We start from the raw sequence: 23,599 nt of genomic DNA on the forward strand, positions 1-23,599 counted from the left end.
TAAACATGGAAGCAACCCAAGTGTCCATTGATAGATGAGTGGATAAGCAAAATGTAGTATATACATACAGTAGAATATTATTCAGCCTTAAAAGAAAGGAAATTCTGACACATGCTACAACATGAATGAACCTTGTTGACATTATGCTAAGTGAAATAAGCCAGTCACAAGACAAATATAGTATGATTCCACATATATGAGGTATCTACGAGAGTAATCAAGATTCATAGAAACAGAACGAATGATGGTTACCAGGGTTTGATAGGGAAAGGGTAAAGGGAAGGTATTGTTGAATGAGTATAGAGTTTCAGTTTCACAAGATGAAGAGTTCTGAAGATGGATGGGAGTGATGGTTGCCTAATAATATAAATGTACTTACTACCACTAATTGTACATGTAATACCATACACTTAAAAATCATTGAGTTGGTAGGTTTTATGTTATGTGTATTTTTTTTTGGTATCATTAATCTACAATTACATGAGGAACATTATGTTTGCTAGACTCCCCCCATCACCAAGTACCCCTCACAAACCCCATTACAGTCACTGTCCATCAGCATAGTAAGAATCTGCAGAATCACTACTTGTCTTCTCTGTGTTGCACAGCCCTCCCCGTGCCCCCCGCCACATTATACATGCTAATTGTAATGCCCCCTTTCTTTCCCCCCACCCTTATCCCTCCCTTCCCACCAATCCTCCCCAGTCCCTTTCCCTTTGGTAAATGTTAGTCCATTCTTGGGTTCTGTGAGTCTGCTGCTGTTTTGTTCCTTCAGTTTTTTCTTTGTTCTTATTTATACACCACAGATGAGTGAAATCATTTGCGACTTGTCTTTCTCCACCTGGCTTATTTCACTGAGCATAATACCCTCTAGGTCCATCCATGTTGTTGCAAATGATAGGATTTGTTTTCTTCTTATGGCTGAATAGTATTCCATTGTGTATATGTACCACATCTTCTTTATCTATTCATCTACTGATGGACACTTAGGTTGCTTCCATATCTTGGCTATTGTAAATAGTGCTGCGATAAACATAGGGGTGCATACGTCTTTTTCAAACTGTGCTGCTGCATTCTTAGGGTAAATTCCTAGAAGTGGAATTCCTGGGTCAAATGGTATTTCTATTTTGAGCTTTTTGAGGAACCTCCATACTGCTTTCCACAATGGTTGAACTAGTTTACATTCCCACCAGCAGTGTAGTAGGGTTCCCCTTTCTCCACAACCTCGCCAACATTTGTTGTTGTTTGTCTTTTGGATGGTGGCGATCCTTACTGGTGTGAGGTGATATCTCATTGTGGTTTTAATTTGCATTTCTCTGATGACTAGTGATGTGGAGCATCTTTTCATGTGTCTGTTGGCCATCTGAATTTCTTCTTTAGAGAACTGTCTGTTCAGCTCCTCCTACCATTTTTTAATTAGATTATTTGCTTTTTGTTTGTTGAGGTGCATGAGCTCTTTATATATTTTGGATGTCAACCCTTTATCGGATCTGTCATTTATGAATATATTCTCCCATACTGTAGGATGCCTTTTTGTTCTGTTGATGGTATCCTTTGCTGTACAGAAGCTTTCAGCTTGATATAGTCCCACTTGTTCATTTTTGCTTTTGTTTCCCTTGACCGGGAAGATATGTTCATGAAGAAGTAGCTCATGTTTATGTCCAAGAGATTTTTGCCTATGTTTTTTTCTAAGAGTTTTATGGTTTCATGACTTAAATTCAGGTCTTTGATCCATTTCGAGTTTACTTTTGTGTATGGGGTTAGACAGTGGTCCAGTTTCATTCTCTTACATGTAGCTGTCCAGTTTTGCCAACACTAGCTGTTGAAGAGGCTGTCATTTCCCCATTGTATGTCCATGGCTCCTTTATCGTATATTAATTGACCGTATATGTTTGGGTTAATATCTGTACTCTCTATTCTGTTCCACTGGTCTGTGGCTCTGTTCTTGTGCCAGTACCAAATAGTCTTGATTACTGTGGCTTTGTAGTAGAGCTTGAAGTTGGGAAGTGAGATGCCCCCTGCTTTATTCTTCCTTCTCAGGATTGCTTTGGCTATTCGGGGCCTTTTATGGTTCCATATGAAATTTAAAACTATTTGTTCCAGTTCATTGAAGAATGTTGTTGGTATTTTGATAGGAATTGCATTGAATCTGTAAATTGCTTTAGGCAGGATGGCCATTTAGACAATATTAATTCTTCCTAGCCAAGAGCATGGGATGAGTTTCCATTTGTTAGTGTCCTCTTTAATTTCTCTTAAGAGTATCTTGTAGTGTTCAGGGTATAGGTCTTTCACTTCCTTGGTTAGGTTTATTCCTAGGTATTTTATTCTTTTTGATGCAATTGTGAATGGAATTGTTTTCCTGATTTCTCTTTCTGTTAGTTCATCGTTAGTGTATAGGAAAGCAACTGGTTTCTGTGTATTAATTTTGTATCCTGCAACTTTGCTGAATTCAGATATTAGTTCAGGTAGTTTTGGAATGGAGTCTTTAGGGTTTTTATGTACACTATCATGTCATCTGCAAATAGTGACAGTTTGACTTCTTCTTTACCAATCTGGATGCCTTCTATTGCTTTGTTTTTTGTCTGATTGCTGTGGCTAGGACCCCCAGTACTATGTTGAATAACAGTGGGGAGAGTGGGCATCCCTGTCTTCTTCCCGATTTTAGAGGAAAAGCTTTCAGCTTCTCTCTGTTAAGTATGATGTTGGCTGTGGGTTTGTCATATATGACCTTTATTATGTTAAGGTACTTGCCCTGTATACCCATTTTGTTGAGAGTTTTTATCATAAATGGATGTTGAATTTTGTCGAATCCTTTTTCAGCATCTATGAAAATGATCATGTAGTTTCTGTCCTTCTTTTTGTTGATGTGGTGGATGATGTTGATGGATTTTCTAATGTTGTACCATCCTTGCATCCCTGAGATGAATCCCACTTGATCATGGTGTATGATCCTCTTGCTGTATTTTTTAATTCAGTTTGCTAATATTTTATTGAGTATTTTTGCATCTATGTTCATCAGGGATATTGGTCTGTAATTTTCTTTTTTGGTGGGGTCTCTGCCTGGTTTTGGTATTAGAGTGATGCTGGCTTCATAGAATGAGTTTAGAAGTATTCCCTCCTCTTCTATTTTTTTGGAAAACTTTAAAGAAAATGGGTATTATGTCTTCTCTATATGTCTGATAAAATTCAGCAGTAAATCCATCTGGCGTGGGATTTTGTTCTTGGGTAGTTTTTTGATTACTGATTCAATTCCATTGCTGGTAATTGGTCTGTTTAGATTTTGTGTTTCTTCCTTGGTCAGTCTTGTAAGGTTGTATTTTTCTAGGAAGTTGTCCATTTCTTCTAGGTTTTCCAGCTTGTTAGCATATAGATTTTCATAGTATTCTCTAATAATTTTTTGTATTTCTGTGCAGTCTGTTGTGATTTTTCCTTTCTCATATCTGATTCTGTTGATGTGTGTAGATTCTCTTTTTCTCTTAATAAGTCTGGCTAGGGGCTTATCTATTTTGTTTATTTTTTCAAAGAACCGCTCTTGGTTTCATTTATTTTTTCTATTGTTTTATTCTTCTCAATTTTATTTATTTCTTCTCTGATCTTTATTATGTCCCTCCTTCTGCTGACTTTGGACCTCATTTGTTCTTCTTTTTCCAGTTTCAATAATTGTGAATTTAGACTATTCATTTGGGATTGTTCTTCCTTCTTTAAATAGGCCTGGATTGCTATATACTTTCCTCTTATAACTGCCTTCGCTGTGTCCCACAGAAGTTGGGGCTTTAAGCTGTCATTGTCATTTGTCTCCATATATTGCTTGATCTCTGTTTTAATTTGGTCATTGATTCATTGATTATTTAGAAGCATGTTGTTAAGCCTCCATGTGTTTGTGAGCCTTTTTGTTTCCTTTGTACAATTTCTAGTTTTATGCCTTTGTGGTCTGAGAAGTTGGTTGGTAGAATTTCAATCTTTTTGAATTTACTGAGGCTCTTTTTGTGGCCTAGTATGTGGTCTATTCTGGAAAATGTTCCATGTGCACTTGAGAAGAATGTGTATCCTGTTGCTTTTGGGTGTAGAGTTCTGTAGATGTCTGTTAAGTCCATCTGTTTTACTGTGTTGTTCAGTGCCTCTGTGTCCTTACTTATTTTCTGTCTGGTGGATCTATCCTTTGGAGTGAGTGTTGTGTTGATGTCTCCTAGAATGAATGCATTGCATTCTATTTCTTCCTTTAATTCTGTTAGTATTTGTTTCACATATGTTGTTGCTCCTGTATTGGGTGCATATATATTTATAATGGTTATATCCTCTTGTTGGACTGACCCCTTTATCATTATGTAATATCCTTCTTTATCTCTTGTTACTTTCTTTGTTTTGAAGTCTATTTTGTCTGATACAAGTACTGCAACAGCTACTTTTTTCTCCCTATTGTTTGCATGAAATATCTTTTTCCATCCCTTGACTTTTAGTCTGTGCATGTCTTTGGGTTTGAGGTGAGTGTCTTGTAAGCACCATATAGATGGGTGTTGCTTTTTTATCCATTCTATTACTCTGTGTCTTTTGATTGGTACGTTCAGTCCATTTACATTTAGGTTAATTATTGAAAGATATGTACTTGTTGCCATTGCAGGTTTAGATTCATGGTTACTGAAGGTTCAAGGTTAGCTTCTTTACCATCTTACTGTCTAACTTAACTCTCTTATTAAGCTATTATAAACACAGTCTGATGATTCTTTATTTCTCTCCCTTCTTATTTCTCCTCCTCCATCCTTTATATGTTAGGTGTTTTATTCTGTACTCTTTTGTGTTTCCTTTGACTGCTTTTGTGAGTAGTTTATTTTATTTTTTGCCTTTAGTTAGTATTTGGTTGGTCTTCTTTCTTCACTGTGATTTTATTTTCTCTGGTGACATCTATTTAGCCTTAGGAGTGCTTCCATCCAGAGCAGTCCCTGTAAAATATCCTGTAGAAGTGGTTTATGGGCGGCAAACTCCCTCAACTTTTGTTTGTCTGGGAATTGTTTAATCCTTCCTTCACATTTAAATGATAATTGTGCTGATACAGTATTCTTGGTTCAAGGCCCTTCTGTTTCATTTTATTAAAATATCATACCATTCTCTTCTCACCTGTAAGGTTTTTGTTGAGAAGTCTGATGATAGCCTGATGGGTTTTCCTTTGTAGGTGACCTTTTTTCTCTCTCTGGCTGCCTTTAATACTCTGTCCTTGTCTTTGATCTTTGCCATTTTAATCATTATATGCTTTGGTGTTGTCCTCCTTGGGTCCCTTGTGTTGGGAGATCTGTGGGCCTCGATGGTCTAAGAGACTATTTCCTCCCCCAGTTTGGGGAAGTTTTCAGCAATTATTTCTTCAAAGACACTGTGTATTCCTTTTTCTCTCTCTTCTTCTTCTGGTACTGCTATAATGCGAATATTGTTCCATTTGGATTGTTCACACAGTTCTCTTAATATTCTTTCGTTCCTGGAGATCGTTTTATCTCTCTCTGCCTCAGCTTCTCTGTATTCCTGTTCTCTGATTTCTATTGCTTTAACCGCCTCTTGCACCTCATCCAGTCTGCTCATAAGTCCTTCCAGAGATTGTTTTATTTCTGTATTCTCCCTTCCTACTTGCTCCTTTAGCTCTTACATATTTCTCTGCAGGTCCATCATCATGGTTATGACATTTATTTTGAATTATTTTTCAGGAAGATTGGTTATGTCTATCTCCCCAGGCCCTCTCTCAGGAGTTCTCTGGGTAATTCTGGACTGGACCAAATTCTTCTGCCTTTTCATGGTGATAAAGGTAGCTGTAGGCAGGTAGCATGTGTGTCAGCTGGGAGAACAAAGTCCTCTCCTGTTTGCTGGTCGCCTTGCCCTTCTCCACTGCCTGTGTCGGTTACCCACACTCCTGGAGCAGCCTCCAGGTTAATCCCCTAAGCTGCCATGGGCGGAGTCGCCGTCAGGGTATCCTAGAGCCCTGTGGGGAGTGGCAGGTGAGCTGGGGGTTCCTGCGAGAGCGGCACCCCTCTGCCTGCCCCTGGAAGCTGCGTGCTGGCGGTGGCCTTTGGGTCTGGCCTGGGTAGCTGCACGCCGGGAGGAGATTCTGGGCGGCTGTTGGGGGTGCAGCTGCTCCTGGGCTGTTTCACTGCCACCATAGGCATGCACCACCGCTCCCTGGCTTCTCTGCTGCTGCCGCCACCAGCTCATGCATCCACTCTCAAGCTACTGGGCTGCTGTGTTGGGGGCCGTGCTGGCCGGGGGGAATGACTGGCAGGCTGCTTATTGCTGTGAGGGGCTTCAGAGCTGCGCTGTCGCCCAGTGGGTTAGGGCACGTGGAGTTCCCTGGGATTCCCACTGCTGGGCTGCATGTGCCGGGACGATTCCATCCAGCTGTGTGGTCCCTGCCCCTTTAAGACTTTCAAAAAGCACTTGCTTTTCTTTTGTCCCAGGGGGGCCGGTTACAGGGAACTGCTCTCAGATTTTGCTTTTCTGTTTTCTAATATCCAGCACACCGTGCACTGTGTGTCTGCACTCCTGGTGTGGATTACTAGAGCTGGTTCTTCAGCAGTCCTGGGCTTTCACTCCTTCCCCGCTCTGACTCCTTTCCTCCTGCCAGGGAGCTGGGGTGGAGGGAGCGCTTGGGTCCTGCCGAGCCGCAGCTTGTATCTTACCCCTTTCATGAGATGCTGAGTTCTCGCAGATATAGATGTAGCCTGGCTATTGTACTGTATCCACTGGTCTCTCTTTTAGAAATAGTTGTATTTGTTGTATTTTCAAAAATATATATGGTTTTGGGAGGAGATTTCTGCTGCCTTACTCACTCCGCCATCTTGGCTCCTCCTGCTGTTATGTGTATTTTACCATGATATTTAAAAGGTCAGAAAAGACTTTACATGAATGTTTATAGTATTATTATTTATAATAGCAAAATGTTGGAAGCAGCCCAAATATCCATCAACTAGTGCTACAGTGATACTATGAAATAATACTACTCAGTAATAAAAGGAATAAACTACTAATACTTCCAGCTGTGTGGTTGGTTCTCAGGGTACTATGCTGTGTGAAAGAGTCAAACACAAAAGATTAAATTCTGTATGATTTCATCCTTGTGAACATCTAGAAAAGGCAGAGCTGTAAGGACTACGGGCAGATTGATGGTTCCTGGGAAGGGAATTGAGTACAAAGTAGCACAAGGAATCCTTATAGAGAAAGGGAACTGTTCTGGGTCTTGATTGTTGTATTGCTTCCATGGTTATATGCAATTCTAAAAATCAACCACACTGTACACTTAAACTGAGTGAATTTCATTGTATGTAAATGATACTCAGATTAAAATAAAGAGGAAAAGTATTTCATGGAGCAGCCAGATTTTTCTGGTTTTACAGAAAAAGATATTTGTAGGAACTTGTAAACATGACCCTTCTTTGGCATTTTTTTCTACTGAAAGGAGGAAGTTAATGGAGATATTCACCCTCACAAATTTGATTTGTAGTTGCCCCATTGTTAATAATAACTTACACCAGAAGTCCAAGTTTGATCTAATAGCTATTGTAACTAGTGTGGCTTACTGTTTGTATCTCCCATATAATGCTGATCAAGGTTTAATGTTCAGTTTTGATATACCAAGTTATGTCTCAACATTTTATTTCTTAATCAATCACCACTTCTTTGGCGGATTTAAGTGTGCACTTCATATTCATTATAAACTAGCTCACCTTGTGCATCATAATTCTGCATGCAAAATGAGCTCAGACTAATGGGAGGTGGTTTTGCCTGGTTTTCATTTTGACTTTTGACCTTTAAAAATCAATCCATGAAGGTAGATGGGATATAATCACAGCTGTTATTTTATTAGAGAGTGATGGTTGAGAAAATTTTATGTTAGTGTGGATATTATATGTACATATGTATTTAAGCATATGAAAGGTGTTAATTTCACACATACCTGAGATTTCTCAGGCAAGTTGTCCAATAAACAACAGCCCTTTTTAAGAAGCAAAGGATTCTTATTTGAGAACAGTCTACAGATTAAGAACTAAGACATATATTTGTAAATTAATTGGGAAAATGTTTAAAAATTGTATAAAAATGAGAACCTTGCAGAGCCAAAATTCTAGCATAGTCCCTGATGCATTGTAGACTCTCAGATGTTTGTGAAGAGGAACATTACAGATTCATGGGCCTCGCTGGCCAAAAATAGCACAGTAACCTATGGTTAGGATACAAATAAGGTATACCAGTAAATATCTACGAAATCATCATTTGCAATTAATGCCAAAATTAAAGTCCATCCCCATCCTTGTAGGGTCCACCTAATGTTGAGGTATGAGTCTGGGCACAAGTGTACCCCTCTAAAAGTAGAGCGCATTAGCATCACCCAGAAAGGGTCCTTGGGTTCCCCCGTCCAATCTCTGTCTGCCCCCCAGCACCACCTCCACCGCTGAATTTTTACTCCATAGTTTAGCCTTTTCTGGAATTCCATATAAATGGAATTGTGAAATACCCACTCTTCTATGTGAAGGCTTTATTCACTTAGAATGTTTTTGAGATTCCTCCATGTTGTTGTATATTTCAGTAGTTCCTTATTGTTTTATGCTGAACTGTTATTTCATTGTATACTTGTTCCACAGTTTAGCCTTTCTCCTGCTGATAGACATGTGTGCTCTTCCCAATTTTTATGTATTATAAATAATAAGGATGGATTACTTAAAAGCCCCTTCAGATAATGTTACACAAGCTTGCAAGGAAGCAAATACTAAGAAATTGGGAAGCATTCTTGGAGGCTAGTGGTATTTGAGCAGGAGATGGGTGGGAGGGTCTTGACACAAACAGCAACACTGAAATGGGGAAAATAGGATGTATGCTAAGAAGCTAAATAGGGTATGCTGCTTAGACAGTGGATCTGTGAAAGAGTGCTTGCAGTGGGGTTCACTAAGGTGAACATAAACCGCCTGGCAGCTGACTGCCTTATGGAAGACAAGGCTGGAAAAGCCGACCGGGGCCCAGACGGCAGAGGGTCCTGGTTGCTGTGCCGTGCAGCTAAATACAGGTTTTAGTGGCGAGCATAGAAGTTTTCGAGCTGGGGATATGTTGATCAGATACCCTTTTGGAAGAAGTTTGGCACCATTGGAAGAAACGGATTTGAAGGGGAAGGGAGGCTAGAAAGAGGAGAGGAAGGGACTGATCGATTGGGTCCTATTTTCAGACTCTAGGGGCAAGATAGGAAGGGTCCATAGTGGCAGTAGGTGAGGAAAGAACTGGAATAGTGGCAGCTGGGGTGGAATGAAGGAGGCGGGTGAGTGCGCAGTAGGTCGGTGTAAGAGTGGTTATGGGGGGTGAGCCGCTGAGGCAGCACAGCCAGGGCGTTGTAGGAGAAGACCAAGGCTGACCGAGGGGGTGAGCCCGGCGGCTCAGCTGTGTCAGGTGGGACGTCATGCTAAGGGTCCAGGCAGCTCTCCATGTATTCCTGGTTGATGGTACATTTATTAGTCATGTTTAAGCACATACACTTAAGTCCTACATCATGTCACACTGGACATCAGAATATATCTCTCAGGGAGATTCACTTTTCTTTGTTATGCATCATGCTTCTCAAGTATCCCTAGTAATTCTCTTTTTTAAATTTTAACTTGGAAAAGACTTCAAACTTTAAAAAAGCCACACAGATATTACATAGAACACCCCTGTACTCTTTATCCAGACACATCTGTTGTTAGTATTTTGCTCTTAGTTTTCTGCTTCGAGCACATGCCCTCTCTTCCTCCCTCCCTCATCTGCTTGCTCACACCATTCTGTATTGTATTCTCTCTCTCTCCCTCTCTCCCTTTTTTGCTCCATCTCCTCCCACCCCCTCAACGCACTTACTTTTTTCTGAGCCATCTGAGAGGATAGATGCCTCATGGTCCTTTATCCCTAAATAATCTAAGATAGGATATTTTCTTACACAACTGTAGTACAGTTATCAACTTCAGTCATTTAACATTGCACTCAGATCTACTGTTCATATCCCGGTTTTATTATTTGATCCAACATTAACTTTATGGCCTTTCCCCTCCAGTGTGAGATCCATTCTCTGATAATGGTGTTGCATCTAGTTTTCTTATCTCTCCATCAGTGACTGACATTTTTGAAGAACACCAGTCCCTCCATATACATTTTTTTCAATAAAATGATTTTCATTTGGGTTTTTCTGATGTTTCTATACATTCATGTTGTACCGTCTTGACCAGAATACTACATAAGTGATGTGTCCTTCTCAGGGTGTTGGTCTCTGACTTTAAGACCATGCAAATGGCCTACTCTTCATCAGAATAGCTCCCCAGATTCAGCATCTGTTGATGATTTTTCCTCAACCATTCTTCGTGTGATGGTTGCATAGGTAGGATTTGCTAGCTCCGTGTCCTTCCACCTTTACCGTTGCATAGTCAGCAGTGAGCTCTAAGGCGCAGCTCTGTGTCTCTTTGTTACATATTGATGTAAAGCCATAGACTGCTATTTTTTCAGTGGTTTAGAATTTATTATTGCCCTTTAATTATTTTTGTGCTCAAATATCTGGCCAGTGGGGGCCTTTTCCAACTGGTTCCTACATCTCTGTGACATGCCCTATCATTTCTTGATCAGTTTCCTACTTTCTGGTATTGTGAGATGTTCCAGACTCATTTTGTACCTCCTTTACCCCAACCGTAAGATCAGCCACTTCTTTGAGGAGCCTGGTTGTTTTAGTGGGGTATGATATTAGAAATTAAGATCTGGACACTAGATGTGCTCATTGCTGTTGGGGTTTCTTTGTTTCTAGGGCCTTTCAGTGGACAGAGCTGGAAAATATGTGCATGGATATATATACATACATGCCCATGCATCTATGCCATACACATGCATAAATATGCACATACACACATATTTATTTTAGAAACCACAAGCCCAAACTCTTAACACCTAATTCCATTCCATCCTCATGGGCCCTTCCTTGCCTTCCCCCATTCCAGTATTTGTATGTCTGTCTCCCAGCAGCTTCAGCACATTTACTGATTTGCTCAATACTACAGTGCATCTAAGTATTTTCAGAATTGCTTCACTCCTTCAACTGCAGGCACAAACCCACTAAAGAGTTCAGGATTTGTTTCACAATTCTTCCCACACCCCACCCAAGACTGCGATACTGGGTTCATAAATTGCTCTTCTGTGCTTCGCTTTTTTCACTGGAAATCATTCCATGTCAGTTCTTCGACATCTTCTCTCTTCTAACTTCTTAGTATTTCATTGGTTACATGTACCATAGTTTATTTAACCTATTTCCTATGCTTACACATTTAGGTACTTGACAGTGTTTTATAATTACAAATAAAGCTGCAATAAAAAACCATGTGCATATGTAGTTTTGCATTCTTGGCAGTGTGCCTTCTAAGTTCCTAGAAGTGGAATTGCTGGCACAGAGACTAAATGAATATGTAATTTTGTTGGATATTGCTACATTACCTTCCGTAAGAGTGAGTTCATAGCTTTGCCCATTTTTCTATAGAATTTTTGGGTCTTTTCTTTTTCCCCTCTTCAGTTATTTGACAGTTATTTGTATACTTAGTTATTTGTAGCTGTGATATATGTTAACAGTATTTTCTCCTGGCTTGTCAATTTCATTTTTTTACGTTGCTTATATGTTGCCATGTGAAAGATTTTTATTTTTACAAGGTGAAATTTATAAGCTTTTCATTGCATCTGGATTGTGAGTCATAGTAAGAAAGCCTTTCTACACCAGGTTTTGGAGGAATTCACCCCTTCTAGTATTGTATGGATGCAGTTTTTTCATGCAGGTATTTAATCCATTTGGTTTTATTCTTCTGTATGGTGTGAGGAATGAGTCTAATTTATCCTTTTTCAGTTGTCCCAACACTTTTTTTTTTTCAATCCATCTTTGTCCAGGTAATTTGAGACACCACCTTTATAGTTCACTAGGTTTCTGTTTGCATTTGGGGCTATTTCTGGACTTAATATTTCTTGAAGTATTTTTAATGCTGATAATTCCAGCTGAGTTTTCATTAAACATTTATATGTCTCAGAGGCAACCGGGTTCCAGGATTTAGAGCTTAGAGGAATTTTTGGTCTCTTCCCCTTTTGTGATGGAAGAGTGGGTCCTTGCTGTTTTCTTATCTTCCTGAATTTTCAGAAACCAACCAAATTTTTCTGGTCTTTAAAAAAACCTTTCTAAGGAGTTAATCAGTTTTTAAACAGTAAATTTAACATGAATTTTTAATAACTCCTCCAAATATTACCGTTGATATCCCCTTTTTCTCCACATCCTCTCAATAAAAGAGATGCTTCAGAAAGCTGCAAATAATAGATGGAAAAAAGAGGACAAATGGAAAGCCAGCTGGACTAAGAGTCATGTGCTCTGAGCCCTGTTCCGTTTCCCGTGGCTTCTGAGAACCACCAGGGAAGCAATTTATTCTTCTTCATATGAGTGAACAACTGTAAAATACAGAGAAGATGTGAGTCCAGGAGTGACATGGAAGATCTTGAATAATCCGGTAGCCAGAGTTGTTTATATGTATCATTTAAAGTATTCACTTACTAGGGAAGGCTTAAATAGGAATATGCTTACATTCTCTTCTCTCCCCATCTCTGCCCCCCCCCCCTCTGTACTTGAATAGCCTCTCTTAAGTGGAATGACTTGATTTTTTTTATGCTTCTCATAACTTGGGGGCTATAATAAAAAATCTATTTATAAGAACCATTGAACCATTTAGAGGAGATAGGACTCACACTGGCCATGTGGTCTCTGTTTTTGTCAAGTTATATTTCAGGGACTGTATTTTTCTTAAGGAAAAACCAGGACATGTAATCTGATTTAATTCAACATGTCAAATCCAATAAAGCTTTGAAAATAAAGCCAGGTTTAATTATAAATTTGACAAGTCAACTTTTTGGGACAGAAGAGAATTATATGAAGGTGGGATATGCCCTGTAAGTGAATTTAAATGCACAGGCAGTGTGACAGCCAAAACACTCAACAACTCTTTTTCTGCTCTCAACCCATCAGGTAGTTATGAAGTCCCTGATGCTATCTTCTGATTTAATGTCATCACAACCATTATTGCATTACAGCAGCTCTACTATTCTATTCTACTCTTCTGTTATAGAGCTCTACCGAGAGAGAGAGGGAATTTTCTTTAAAATTTTGTTTTTTTAGCTCAAAGAACAGTTTAGATTTGTATATATCTGTACACAAGCATAATACAGAACTTGCTTCTGAATAAGCTTGTCTGGGTAAACTTGTAGAATTCAGTTCATTATAAGGTCTTTAACTTTCACTTATAGGTGACAGCTGCTCATATTGATCAGTTAAGTGTTAATAGAATTAAGAGTATAAAAATATTTTTATAGGCTAGTCTTCCTGTTAATCTTCACATTGTTCCACTGTTTGCATTTCAGTCTTACGGCCACCAGCACAGTAAGGAAGAGAAATCTGAGTCCCACTCAAACAGAAGCTGGCCCAGAGGCCAGGGAAACAGGGGAGATTTCTGACACTGAGCTTGAGCAGGCAGATTCCTGTGCAGAAGTACTTTCAGAGGGAAGGAAAAAAGCCAAGAAATTAAAAAGAATGAAGAAGGACCTTTCTCCAGCAGGTTTGTATTAGATCTCAGTAAAATTCTTGAGTCATGTACTCTTTAATGCTCTAGGAACTCGTATGTGGGGGAGAAATTATTGCAGGGCTTCAGTTGGAGGCAAAGCCTATGTACAGTAGTCCCCTTATCTATAGCTTCTGTTGTCCACAGCCAGCCCCATCTGGAAGCAGGTGATCCTTCTCCTGGCATGCTGTCAGGTCGATAGTAGCCTAATACCACACCCAATGCCTACATCATTCCCTTTGCTCCATCCCACCACGTAGGCATTTTGCCATCTCACATCATCATGAGAAGGGTGAGTATAGTACAATAAGGTATTTTGAGAAAAAGACCACAGTCACATACCTTTTATTACAGTGTATTTGTATACTTGCTATAATTGTTCTATTTTATTACTGTTATTAATCTCTTCCTATGCCAAACTTAGAAATTAAACTTTATCATAGATACTTAATATGTAGAAAAAACATAGTATATGTAGGGTTTGGTACTGTCTATAGTTTCAGGCATGTACTGGGGGTCTTGGAACATATCCCCCAAGAAGAAAGGGGGGACTGCGGTAGTCTACCATGGGACCAGATGTATTTAGATCGATTTAATTTGAGAATCCCAAAAAAGCCCTGGCTCTTGAAAGAGGAAGGCTTGGCACGGGCCTCCTTGTTAAAGATGATTAGTCCATTTTGGTAATCTCTCTTTCCTCCATGGTTTAGAGGATTTGCTGATGTGTTTGAAGTAGCCTCGGTATTTTAAACCTGCATTTAAATTTGTACAGAAGCCTCTTCCTACACATGTTATTTTCAGTGGCAGGGTTTTCAGTGTTCCCAGCAAAACGCAGGCAGCCTGAATTTTTTTCAGAAGCAGAATTACATAAGGAGCAAAGGAAACAGGAAATGAACACATGTTGAGAGCCTACTCTGTGTGAGGCACTGGAGTGGGAGCCTTTTCTCTCCTTATTTAATGCCATTCTTACAATAGCCCTGACAGGGAGTTAGCATCTTTGTTCTCGTAATGCAGGTGTCAGGGCCCAGAGAGGTCAACAAACATAATGCAGGTCCACGCAGCTAGTAAGAAGCCAGGCCAGAAGGTGGGCCCAGGCCTGCCTGAAGCTGAATCCCACGTGCTCTCCATCACCCAAATGTGCTGTGGAGGGTCCGTGGCCTCACCCAGCCCCTCACGCACAGACTCGAAGTGCCAGAGTGCAAGGTGCGGAGGTGCTTGCTTGTCAGCAGGCCCGTTCCCTGCTCAGGAGATCCAGCCATCACCTGGTCAACAGCAGCCACAGTGACAGAATTTATAGCCACTGACTGAGCACTTGCAAAGGGTCCAACATAGCACTTCATGCTCAACAGAAATTCTTTCATTTAAATCTCTGAGGTGATGTCACCATGGTCCATTTTACAACGAAGAGAAAGGAGGCTTAAAGAGTTACATGACTTGCCCACGGTCATGGAGCTCTCAAGTCTGTCTTGTAAGAAAGCCCGTGCTCTTATACACAGTTGTGTTGCCTACTGGGGATAAGAGGGCTGCTGAGCTAGCCCCGACTATTCTCTGCTTTATCTCACATCAGGACAGTCGCCCCGGCCAGCAGAACCAAAATTGACATCAAAGGAAAGTAGCAAAGCTGTGAAACTTGATTCAGACCCAGTCTAAAAATTGACTGTGTTTCGATTAATTCCTCTTTTTGCACGTGACCCTATCTGACTGTAGGGAGTTGCTATTAATGAAATCAAAGAAGCAGCAAAAACTTTGTATATACTTCTTATACATTATGCTGAAGCTTGACTTTAACTGAAAACTAAAACTCTTGTTTGAAGCCTGGATTGCATATTTTAGCTGTTTAAATCTGGGTGTCTCCCTTTACTTGCCTTTCTTTCCCTAAATTATGTATTGGAGACTTTTTAATCTGCAACATACTTAGTCTTCATCTGTAATACCTTGTTACCATAGTCACATTGCACCTGCTCAACAAATGTTAAATATTAAATGTTAACATGATTTTTTGAGATCACTTGGAGCATGATTAGGGAGAGGGCCCCCCTCTATATTCCTTTCCTTTATATCTCATTATCTTTTGAATTTTTCAGCTTATGTTACTTCTCAGGAAGAAGAGATCATGTTTTTTCTCCTCTTCTATCTCAGTATAATCTGAAAGGTAATAAAATTAAAATACTTAATAATAGACTACATTAATAGATTAGCTCCTTTTATAACCCTTCCTCATTTTAAGTGAAAACTTTCTGAGTTATTTGGGGTTTTGAATTTATAATACCATCATTAAAATAGTTTTTTTTTCTCCCATTGACAGTAAAGCTGTCAGTGCCACGAGATTTGAGCTAAAAAAATAATAGATTTTGTACTTCTTTGTCAGTCCTACTAAAAAAGAGAGAGAGAAACATCTTGACAACTTTGAATTGAATCAGAGAACTTTGAACTGAATCAGAGAGAATTGGGTTTTTTTCTGGAGCACCATTCACTGAGTAAGACCTTCTGACAGCACAAGACTGGGAGTCTAATGGATCCTTTTTTAGCTGGTTTGTTTTAATCATTTTGTCTAAATAGTATCAGCAGGATGTAGGTCAAGATATGAGGTACTGACCTGTTGAATCAACAAATTTTGATTGGTTACTTTAATAAGGTCCTCTATTGAGTTGACAGTAAAAGTTCACACTCTGTGAAGGGTCTGTGTTAAATTCTCAAAGGTTCAGAGCGTACCAGGAGCCATGAGGCCTAGTCGGGGCGTTGGCGGGAATTGTCGGTGTGTTTGATACAGTGTGGCTGAGTCTGTCCTACAGAGACAGGTTCTGAGGCATCATGTCTGAGCCCTCCCACTGGGGAGAAGATCTTGACAGGTACTCAGATGATACACTAAGGTGTGTTGGGCACCTGTCATTGAGGGCATGGAAAATGTACAAGGCAGTGTTCTCTCTACAGTAGCTCATTCTCTGTTTTCTAAGGAGGAAGTAGCAAAAAGTGGGACCATAGATTATCATGTACTGTAGCAATCCTGGGACAACTGATGCTCAGTAAATCCCACACAAACTGTCATTTTTCTTAGTTATATATCTTACTATCTAAGGTACACTATGAAGTTAAGCACTAGACCCCTTCCTAGATAACGAAGTGATTTAAATTGCAGAATAAATTACTGTTTTTTGAGTACTAGCAACATCCTTTATTGTCTAGTCCTTAAAAAAGCTAGTAAGGTATAGATAACATTTCTAATGTATAGAGAGGAAACTGAGGCACAAAGAATTAGAAGCTTGAAGAGACAAGTATAGCTGGTGTTGGGGGCAGTGGGGAGGGCTGTCTAACTCAGAGCTCACATTTTATCCAAACTTTAGAGGAAGCAAAGCATTCTTTACAAAGGTGAGGATTTCTGGCAGCTGTTCTAGGTCACAGTTACCAACCTAGACTTCTTGTGATGAAGTCATGTGATACAAATCTAAGCAACCATTCTTCTTTGGGAGCTTTTCATATATATATTATGTGCTCAGTTAAATACTTTTCACTGTTGTTTCTGTCCTAATTTCAGGAAGCAAACGTATAATGTAAGCCCCCTCCTTTTATAATTATGATGAGTGGAGATTGGCATTGCTATTTAGTTTGCTCTGGGGAATTCAAGGCGTAGTCACAGTTGGTATGTAGAGGAGAACAATTCTGTATGCCATTTATGCTGGAATAAATACTCTCTAGGAAATGTTCCCCAGACACTGTTTAATGGATGGGTTTTCACTTGATTTTGCTGAGTAAATTAATAGTGGTCCAGTGGCCTGATGCTGGCTCAGCTGGCCATTCCCAAATGCTGACGGACAGGCCAGTAGCTGGAGGTCCGTCAGTGCCCTGCTAGACAGCATTCACGGAGCGGTTCCCAGAAACACTGACTTCTGGTGATTTTTCGTCATGTAATAGAGAAGTTCTTCCAAGTCTTTTTCCCCCTTACATTTGAAACACAACACATTAGACCTTTAAATGTTTGCCAAGAACTGTGAGTTTTATTGGAGTCTTGACTAATCTGCTGGATTTTTCAAGCTTTGCCCTTAAGGTTACAGTATAAAAAAACTTAAAGCAGAAGTCTCCTCATGCAATTATAGGTCTCCTCACAGTCAGAAGCTAGACCTTCAGTTGCTGCTGTCGGTCACCTGAGCAACCAGGCTAGAGAAGTCCAGCCACCTCCCAGGGAGTTTTTTAATCAGTCAATTAAACATGGTTTACAGCCCAAAGGTGGCAGGGGAGGTGTATCTGTGCTGTGGGGTCATATACTCAGTGCATATCTGTGCCCTCCTGTTCCTGCCGGCATTACTCTCGGGCTCTCCTAGGCTGTCCAGGTGGGGCTCTGCCTTCTTTGTGTGGAAAACCACCCCATCAGCAGGCCCTTGGGAGCATTTCCTAGTTAAAAACTTCTGTGTGGTACCCACCCGAAGGATCTTTCTGCATGCAGAATTCACTCTCAAAAATGACATCCTGGCAGGTTGCCAGTGCGCCGTGTAGTGTCTGAGAGTCTGTTCTGGATTCCCAGGAGGGAAGAGATATCTCACCCCTCAGTTTTCCCACTTTCAACTCCAGTCAGATGAAAAGTGAGTAAGCCAGAAGCAATCACCTTTTGTATTTACCACTTCTTAATTTGCTTTGTTAATAAAAACAACGTGCTCACTATGAAAATCTGTCGACTGAAGAAAAAGAGAAGGAAGAAAATTAAACCCCACAGTTACTTGATGTTCTGTTAACCAGTGTTGTTACTTTGCTTATCATTTTTGTGGATAGTTGGCATCATACACCATATTCAACTTAATATCCCATTTTCCCCCCCTTAGAAAAAACTCTTGGTCAAATATTTTTAATTATGAGCAAAATATTCTATCTTAAAATTTTGTGTTTTTTTTTTTAACAACATTCCTAGTATCTTTTACAAGGTCGGCTTTATTAAGATACAACTTACGTGCAATAAAAGTCATCACTTTTAGGTGTACGGTTTGATGTGTTTTGTCAGATGTGTAAGGTCATAGAGCCATCACTGTGATCAAGATAAAGAATAGTTCAGTCATTCCTTTGTAGTCAGTCCCTCCTTCCATCCACCCTTAGATCCTGGCAACCACCAATCTGCTTTCTATCCCTGTAATTTTGCCTCTTCCAGAAAGTCATATACATGGACTCATGCAGTAGGTAACTTTTTGAATCCTTCATTCAGCTCCTTTCAGTGAGCACAATGTATTTGAGGTTGATTTGTGTGTGGTAAGTATCCCTGTTTCATTCCTTCTTACAGCTGGGGAGTTTCTGTTTATAGATATACTGCTATTTGTTTATTTGGTCAGTTGGCATTTAGGTTGTTACCAGTTTGTAGCAACTAAGAATCAAGCTGCTGGAAATGTTTGCATACAGGGTTTTGTATGAAATAAGTTTTCATTTCTTTGGGGTATACATCTAAGAGTAGAATTTTCAGCTCGTGTGGTAAATGTATGTTTGACTTTATACAAAATGGGCACATGTTTTTCGAGGTGGCTGTGTCATTTTGCATTCCCACCAGCTGGGTCTGAGGGTCCCGTGGCTCTGCACCTCCACCAGCGCTGGCATTAGCCTTTTTAGCCCTTCTAGTGGGTATGTAGTGGAGTCATTATGGCTTTGATTTTAATTTCCCTAATGACTGATGATGTTAAGTATCTCTTTATGTGATTTTTTGCTCTCTAAATCTCTTCTTTGGTGAAATGTCTGTCGAAATCTTTTGCCCATTTTTCCTTTGGGATGTTTGTTTTGTTCTTACTGAGTTTTGAGAGTTGTTTATATATTCTGGATACAAGTCCTTTTGGGTACTTTGCAAATTCTTCCATACTGTGCTTTTCTTTTCCTTCTCTTAACAGTGTCTTTCAAAAAGGAGAAGTTTTAAATTTTAATGAAACCCAACTCATCAGTTTTTTTCTTGGGTTATGCCTCTGGTGTCATATCTAAGAAATCTTTCCTTGATTCAAGATTGCAAAGATATTCTCCTGTGTTTTCTTCTAGAAGTTTTATAGTTTTAGGTTTTACATTTATGTGTACAGTTCATTTTAAGTTAATCTTTGCATATGATGCAAAGTTTGGATTGAGGTAAGTCCATCCTAGCAGGAGTCAGAGGTCCTTAAGTATCTATTTAGAAAGAAAAATTGTTCCTGAATAATTCTTTGTACTCTAGCAAGCAGGGCTGTGAAAATGAGTTCCCATAGCTCCTTACCTTCTAGCTTTGAGACTGATCCTTTTTGGAAAGTGGTGAATGAAACACTTGTAGTGACTTCCAGCTTCCTTCTGGTCTGGGTCTCCTTTAGATGGTTCCTAAAGTTTGGGTTCCTCTGTACACATCATTCTTGGTCAGCAGCTGCCCGTTTTAGGCAGTGAAAGTTGCAGGCTTTCCTGGGGAACAACCATATTCAGTGTTGGCCTACCTTATTGATAAAGGGAAGGAACCTCATGCATTAAAAACTGTCATGTGCCAGGGACTTAGCTGTATCACAGAGATCTAATGAGGCAGAAAGTAGTATTCATTCCATCTTGTAGATGTGTCAGGAAGAGTTGTCCAAACTCATACACCCAGTACAATGCTCAGACCTGACCTGCCTCACTCCAGAGCATATTTGCATATTCCATTATTTCTCACTAGCTCTTCAGTGTCACTTCCTTTGTGCTTGATGGCATGCCACCATACTCACACGTGTCCCATCCAGCTCACGGCAAGTGCTTTGTAAGTATGACAATTCAGTGGCTTTTAGCTGCTTAGCTTTTTTTCCTCTCAGCTAGTTTAATTTACTTCACCTCCCCACATGCCTTTTACCTTCATAATGGCTAATTGGCTATTGTAATGTGATAGGTGAATTACAAAAGTGCCTATGGATGTTTGTTTTCCTTCCTATGTTTAGGTCTTACATGAATGGGCGACTGATAAGGTCAGGCTAGTTGTATCATCGTGGGCCATCTGCAGTACTTACTTGTTCTGGGGAGGGGAGTGTTTGTGTTTCGTTTTTAGTAATCTTTATTCCTTTTCTAACTGGATCATGTGACTCTGTCATATGGATCACATCCTATGGATAGCATCTCCACTTCTCAGAAGTAGTCTTACAGTCTTTATCGGAGTCTCAAGATGTGCATGTTCAACACAGTGATGAGACCCAGGGGAAGACTGCGACGTACCCCTCCTGGTCTCCTGATCCTGCCTCTCTGGATGTGATCAGAAGTGGGAGTTCTCATTTTAGCAGAAAATCCCAGGTTATTTCATGCGTTTAGACCTAGTTCTCTTTAGGCATGTCATTGACAGCAGCCCCTCTTAGCAGAGGGGTTTTCTGCTTCATGGGATCTGCACCCCCTCCATTTTTAACAGGCCCTTCTTCTCCATTTTAGGCATGAAAAACCTGTTCCCTTCTGAAATCTTGGAGCGCTGGCAGTCGGGGTTGGCTTTGCTGGTTTTCCCTGACAACCCTGCTTTATGGCTTAAATCACACGTTGACCCCACTGCTGCGGTAGCACCTGGTCTGCCACACTTGCCACTATGCACACGCTCTTCCTGACTCACTTCCATTCACTAGGCTCCTAACACTGGCAGTCCAGGCCCAGCTGGGCTGCTGCAGAAGGTGGCATGAATGGGGAAAGGGCTTCAAACTGCGGCGTGGAACTGTTTGTAACTGAAGAGGCCCTTCAGTGCACGAAGCCCTTAGCCAGCGTTGCTGAAATCGGGGAAAGCAGCAAGCTTCTCCTGCCCCTTTGGGCCCTCTGAGCCCCCACTGGTCAGCCTCCCTCCACTCTGAAGCCCCCAGCCCCTGACATTCCTCACCTAGGTGCCGGTGCACACGGCACAGGAAACCCAGTCTCCTGGGACTGTGGTAGGTCTCTGGTTGCCATGAAGGAGTCAAACCCTGAGGCCTCACCCACTCGCTCTGTGAGACTGGTCCCCTTCCCGCCTCTCTGAACCTGTTCTTGCGTCTGTAAAATGAGGATACTGATACCACCACACTGCGCTTTCATGAAGATTAAAGAAATTAAGTGCCCAGCATGGTAGCTGGCAAAGAATGTATGCTTACTGAGAGATTGTCAGCATTCACATTTTAACTCGTATAAAATTAATAGAGGCCACCAAGTGGGGAACCACTTCCCTGATCCTACCTGTGACGTTGGCTGTGGCATCACCCCGTTTGCTGGGCGCTGCTCTCCGTGGACGAGGCTCTGGGCTGTGGACATGCTCCAGTGGGGCTGTGCAGCCAGCGCTGGGTGCCCTGCTTTGAGCTGGGCATCTTGTTCTCCTGCACGCCTCTCCTTGTTTATCTTGTTTTGTCCTTTCCCGCCAGGAAGCATCTCGAACAGCTCTTCCAAGCTCTTTGAAGTTCCTGACACCTGGTAACCAAGGCCCGAGTGACACAAGTCGCTGGTGCTATTGCTGGGAAGGAACCAGTCAGCATGTGCGGAAGCCATAATGTATCTAATTTAATGAAATGTGGTATGGGAGGGGTTTGCAACCAAGTATGTCTCCTGAAAAAAATCCAGGTTTTATTTTTGTGGCTGTGTTTCTTTTCTTCCTTTTTAATGTCAACTGTCTGCTGACAGCGTGGCTGTAGGCTGTCATGAATGTGGACACTATTAACCAGTTCATTAATTGTTGCGCACGTGAAACCTTCCCTGTCATGAATCAGTGTGTTTAAGCATCCACCTGACGGGGAATGCGGGCTGTGGAATACACAGAAAGAGCCAATGTTCCTGGATGCTGCAGTCATGAATCTGGAGTTTAGAGGTTCTTGTCCATCGTCAGGTGCTCAGATCTGGGGGAGGCCGCAGGACGTGGTTACGGTCTCCCAGTGGAGAAATCGGCTGTGTCTTTCCTGCTCCCCACCATACCTGCTTGAAAATATTAAGCTCTCAAGTTTGTTTTTCCAGTAGGAAAATGTCTACCACTGTCAACCCATAAAAGAGCTTAACATATGCCTTGGTATTTGGGGCATATTTAGAGTCCTTTTTCCTAAGATGTGAGTTTCTCACAGCAGACTGTACAAGTAAAAGTCAACTTCTGTTAGTACATGTAGTGCTGTGTTCAAGCTTTTGTGTCTTAGCCTGGTCATATTCTCTGGGTGGCTGTCTGGGGGTAAATGGTGTGTGCGTATGTGTGTGTGAAGTCATGACAAATTATAACATGTACCAGCCTTTTCTCTGTTGCAACAGATCACAACAGTGACAGAATTTCCTGGATCTACTTCAGTAGATCTACTTCATTTAGATCATTGTTAGATATTTAACATTTTTGTATCATGGAAATAAAAATGAAAAATGTATTTCCAAAAGATGAAAATTAAAGAAATTTTCCTAGGATTCTGGATTTTTTTCCTTTCTCTTGTTTTATGAGTGATGTATTTCATCTCTGCATAGATACATTTCTCTCAAGATCACCCTTTGCTAAAGAGCTCTGGTGAGTCAGTAAGCCTGGTATTTGTGGATTTTTCTTCTTCTTAGTTTAATCTCTAGTCTGTATACCTGCCTTAATGAGTCAGATGCCCAGTGCTGTAGTTGAGCCCCATGGTAAATTGCTGTGTAGGTGGGTCTGCGTCTGAGCTCTTAAAGCTCAAGTCAGAATGCGTGGTACTCTGAGAATTCAGATTTGTAAGACACTTTCCTCAATTAAGAGCCTCTTAACACTCCCCCCCTCCTCCCCTTCTAGAGTTTGACAGCCAAGACTTTATAAACCCAGACTTGGCAGGAAGGCGTTCCCACCCCTTCCAGAGGTTTCACTGCTCAGGGCTCAGTGGGGAAGTGAGCAGTGACAAAGGAGACAATAATAAAGACCAGTGTCAACAGGAGGGGATGTACAGGGTACTGCTGGACTCGGCTGAGTTGTTAAAACCTTCAAGTAGTACCAGACACTTTTTAACATAACAGACAGGAAGGCAAACCACCCAAAAACTGATTGGGATATACCTATGAAAAATACACATGGCCTGATGAGCACACCTTGCATGGAAAAGCGGAGCGTGTGGTGGCCTAACAGCCACTGCACAGTG

General features: G+C 40.8%; 1 protein-coding gene across 7 annotated transcripts in view; it reads left to right on the top strand.

The window, feature by feature from the left end:
* Nucleotides 1–22,913, top strand: part of PARN (poly(A)-specific ribonuclease) — a 188,574-nt gene extending 165,661 nt beyond the window's left edge. For 4 of the 7 annotated variants that reach the window (XM_036917868.2, XM_036917873.2, XM_036917871.2 and 1 more), the window contains 3 exons: nt 13,408–13,601; nt 13,752–13,896; nt 21,902–22,913. In XM_036917868.2, the coding sequence (XP_036773763.1) occupies nt 13,408–13,601; nt 13,752–13,864 (307 nt within the window). In that variant the 3' untranslated portion in view covers nt 13,865–13,896; nt 21,902–22,913. Of the gene's footprint in view, nt 1–13,407; nt 13,602–13,751; nt 13,897–21,901 lie in introns of those variants that run through there. The other 3 variants (XR_008992103.1, XR_008992104.1, XM_036917869.2) reach the window with 2 other exon arrangements.
* Nucleotides 22,914–23,599: the final 686 nt, after the last annotated feature.

This window comes from Manis pentadactyla, chromosome 10 (genome assembly GCF_030020395.1).
Source record: "Manis pentadactyla isolate mManPen7 chromosome 10, mManPen7.hap1, whole genome shotgun sequence".
Classification (NCBI taxonomy): Eukaryota; Metazoa; Chordata; class Mammalia; order Pholidota; family Manidae; genus Manis; species Manis pentadactyla.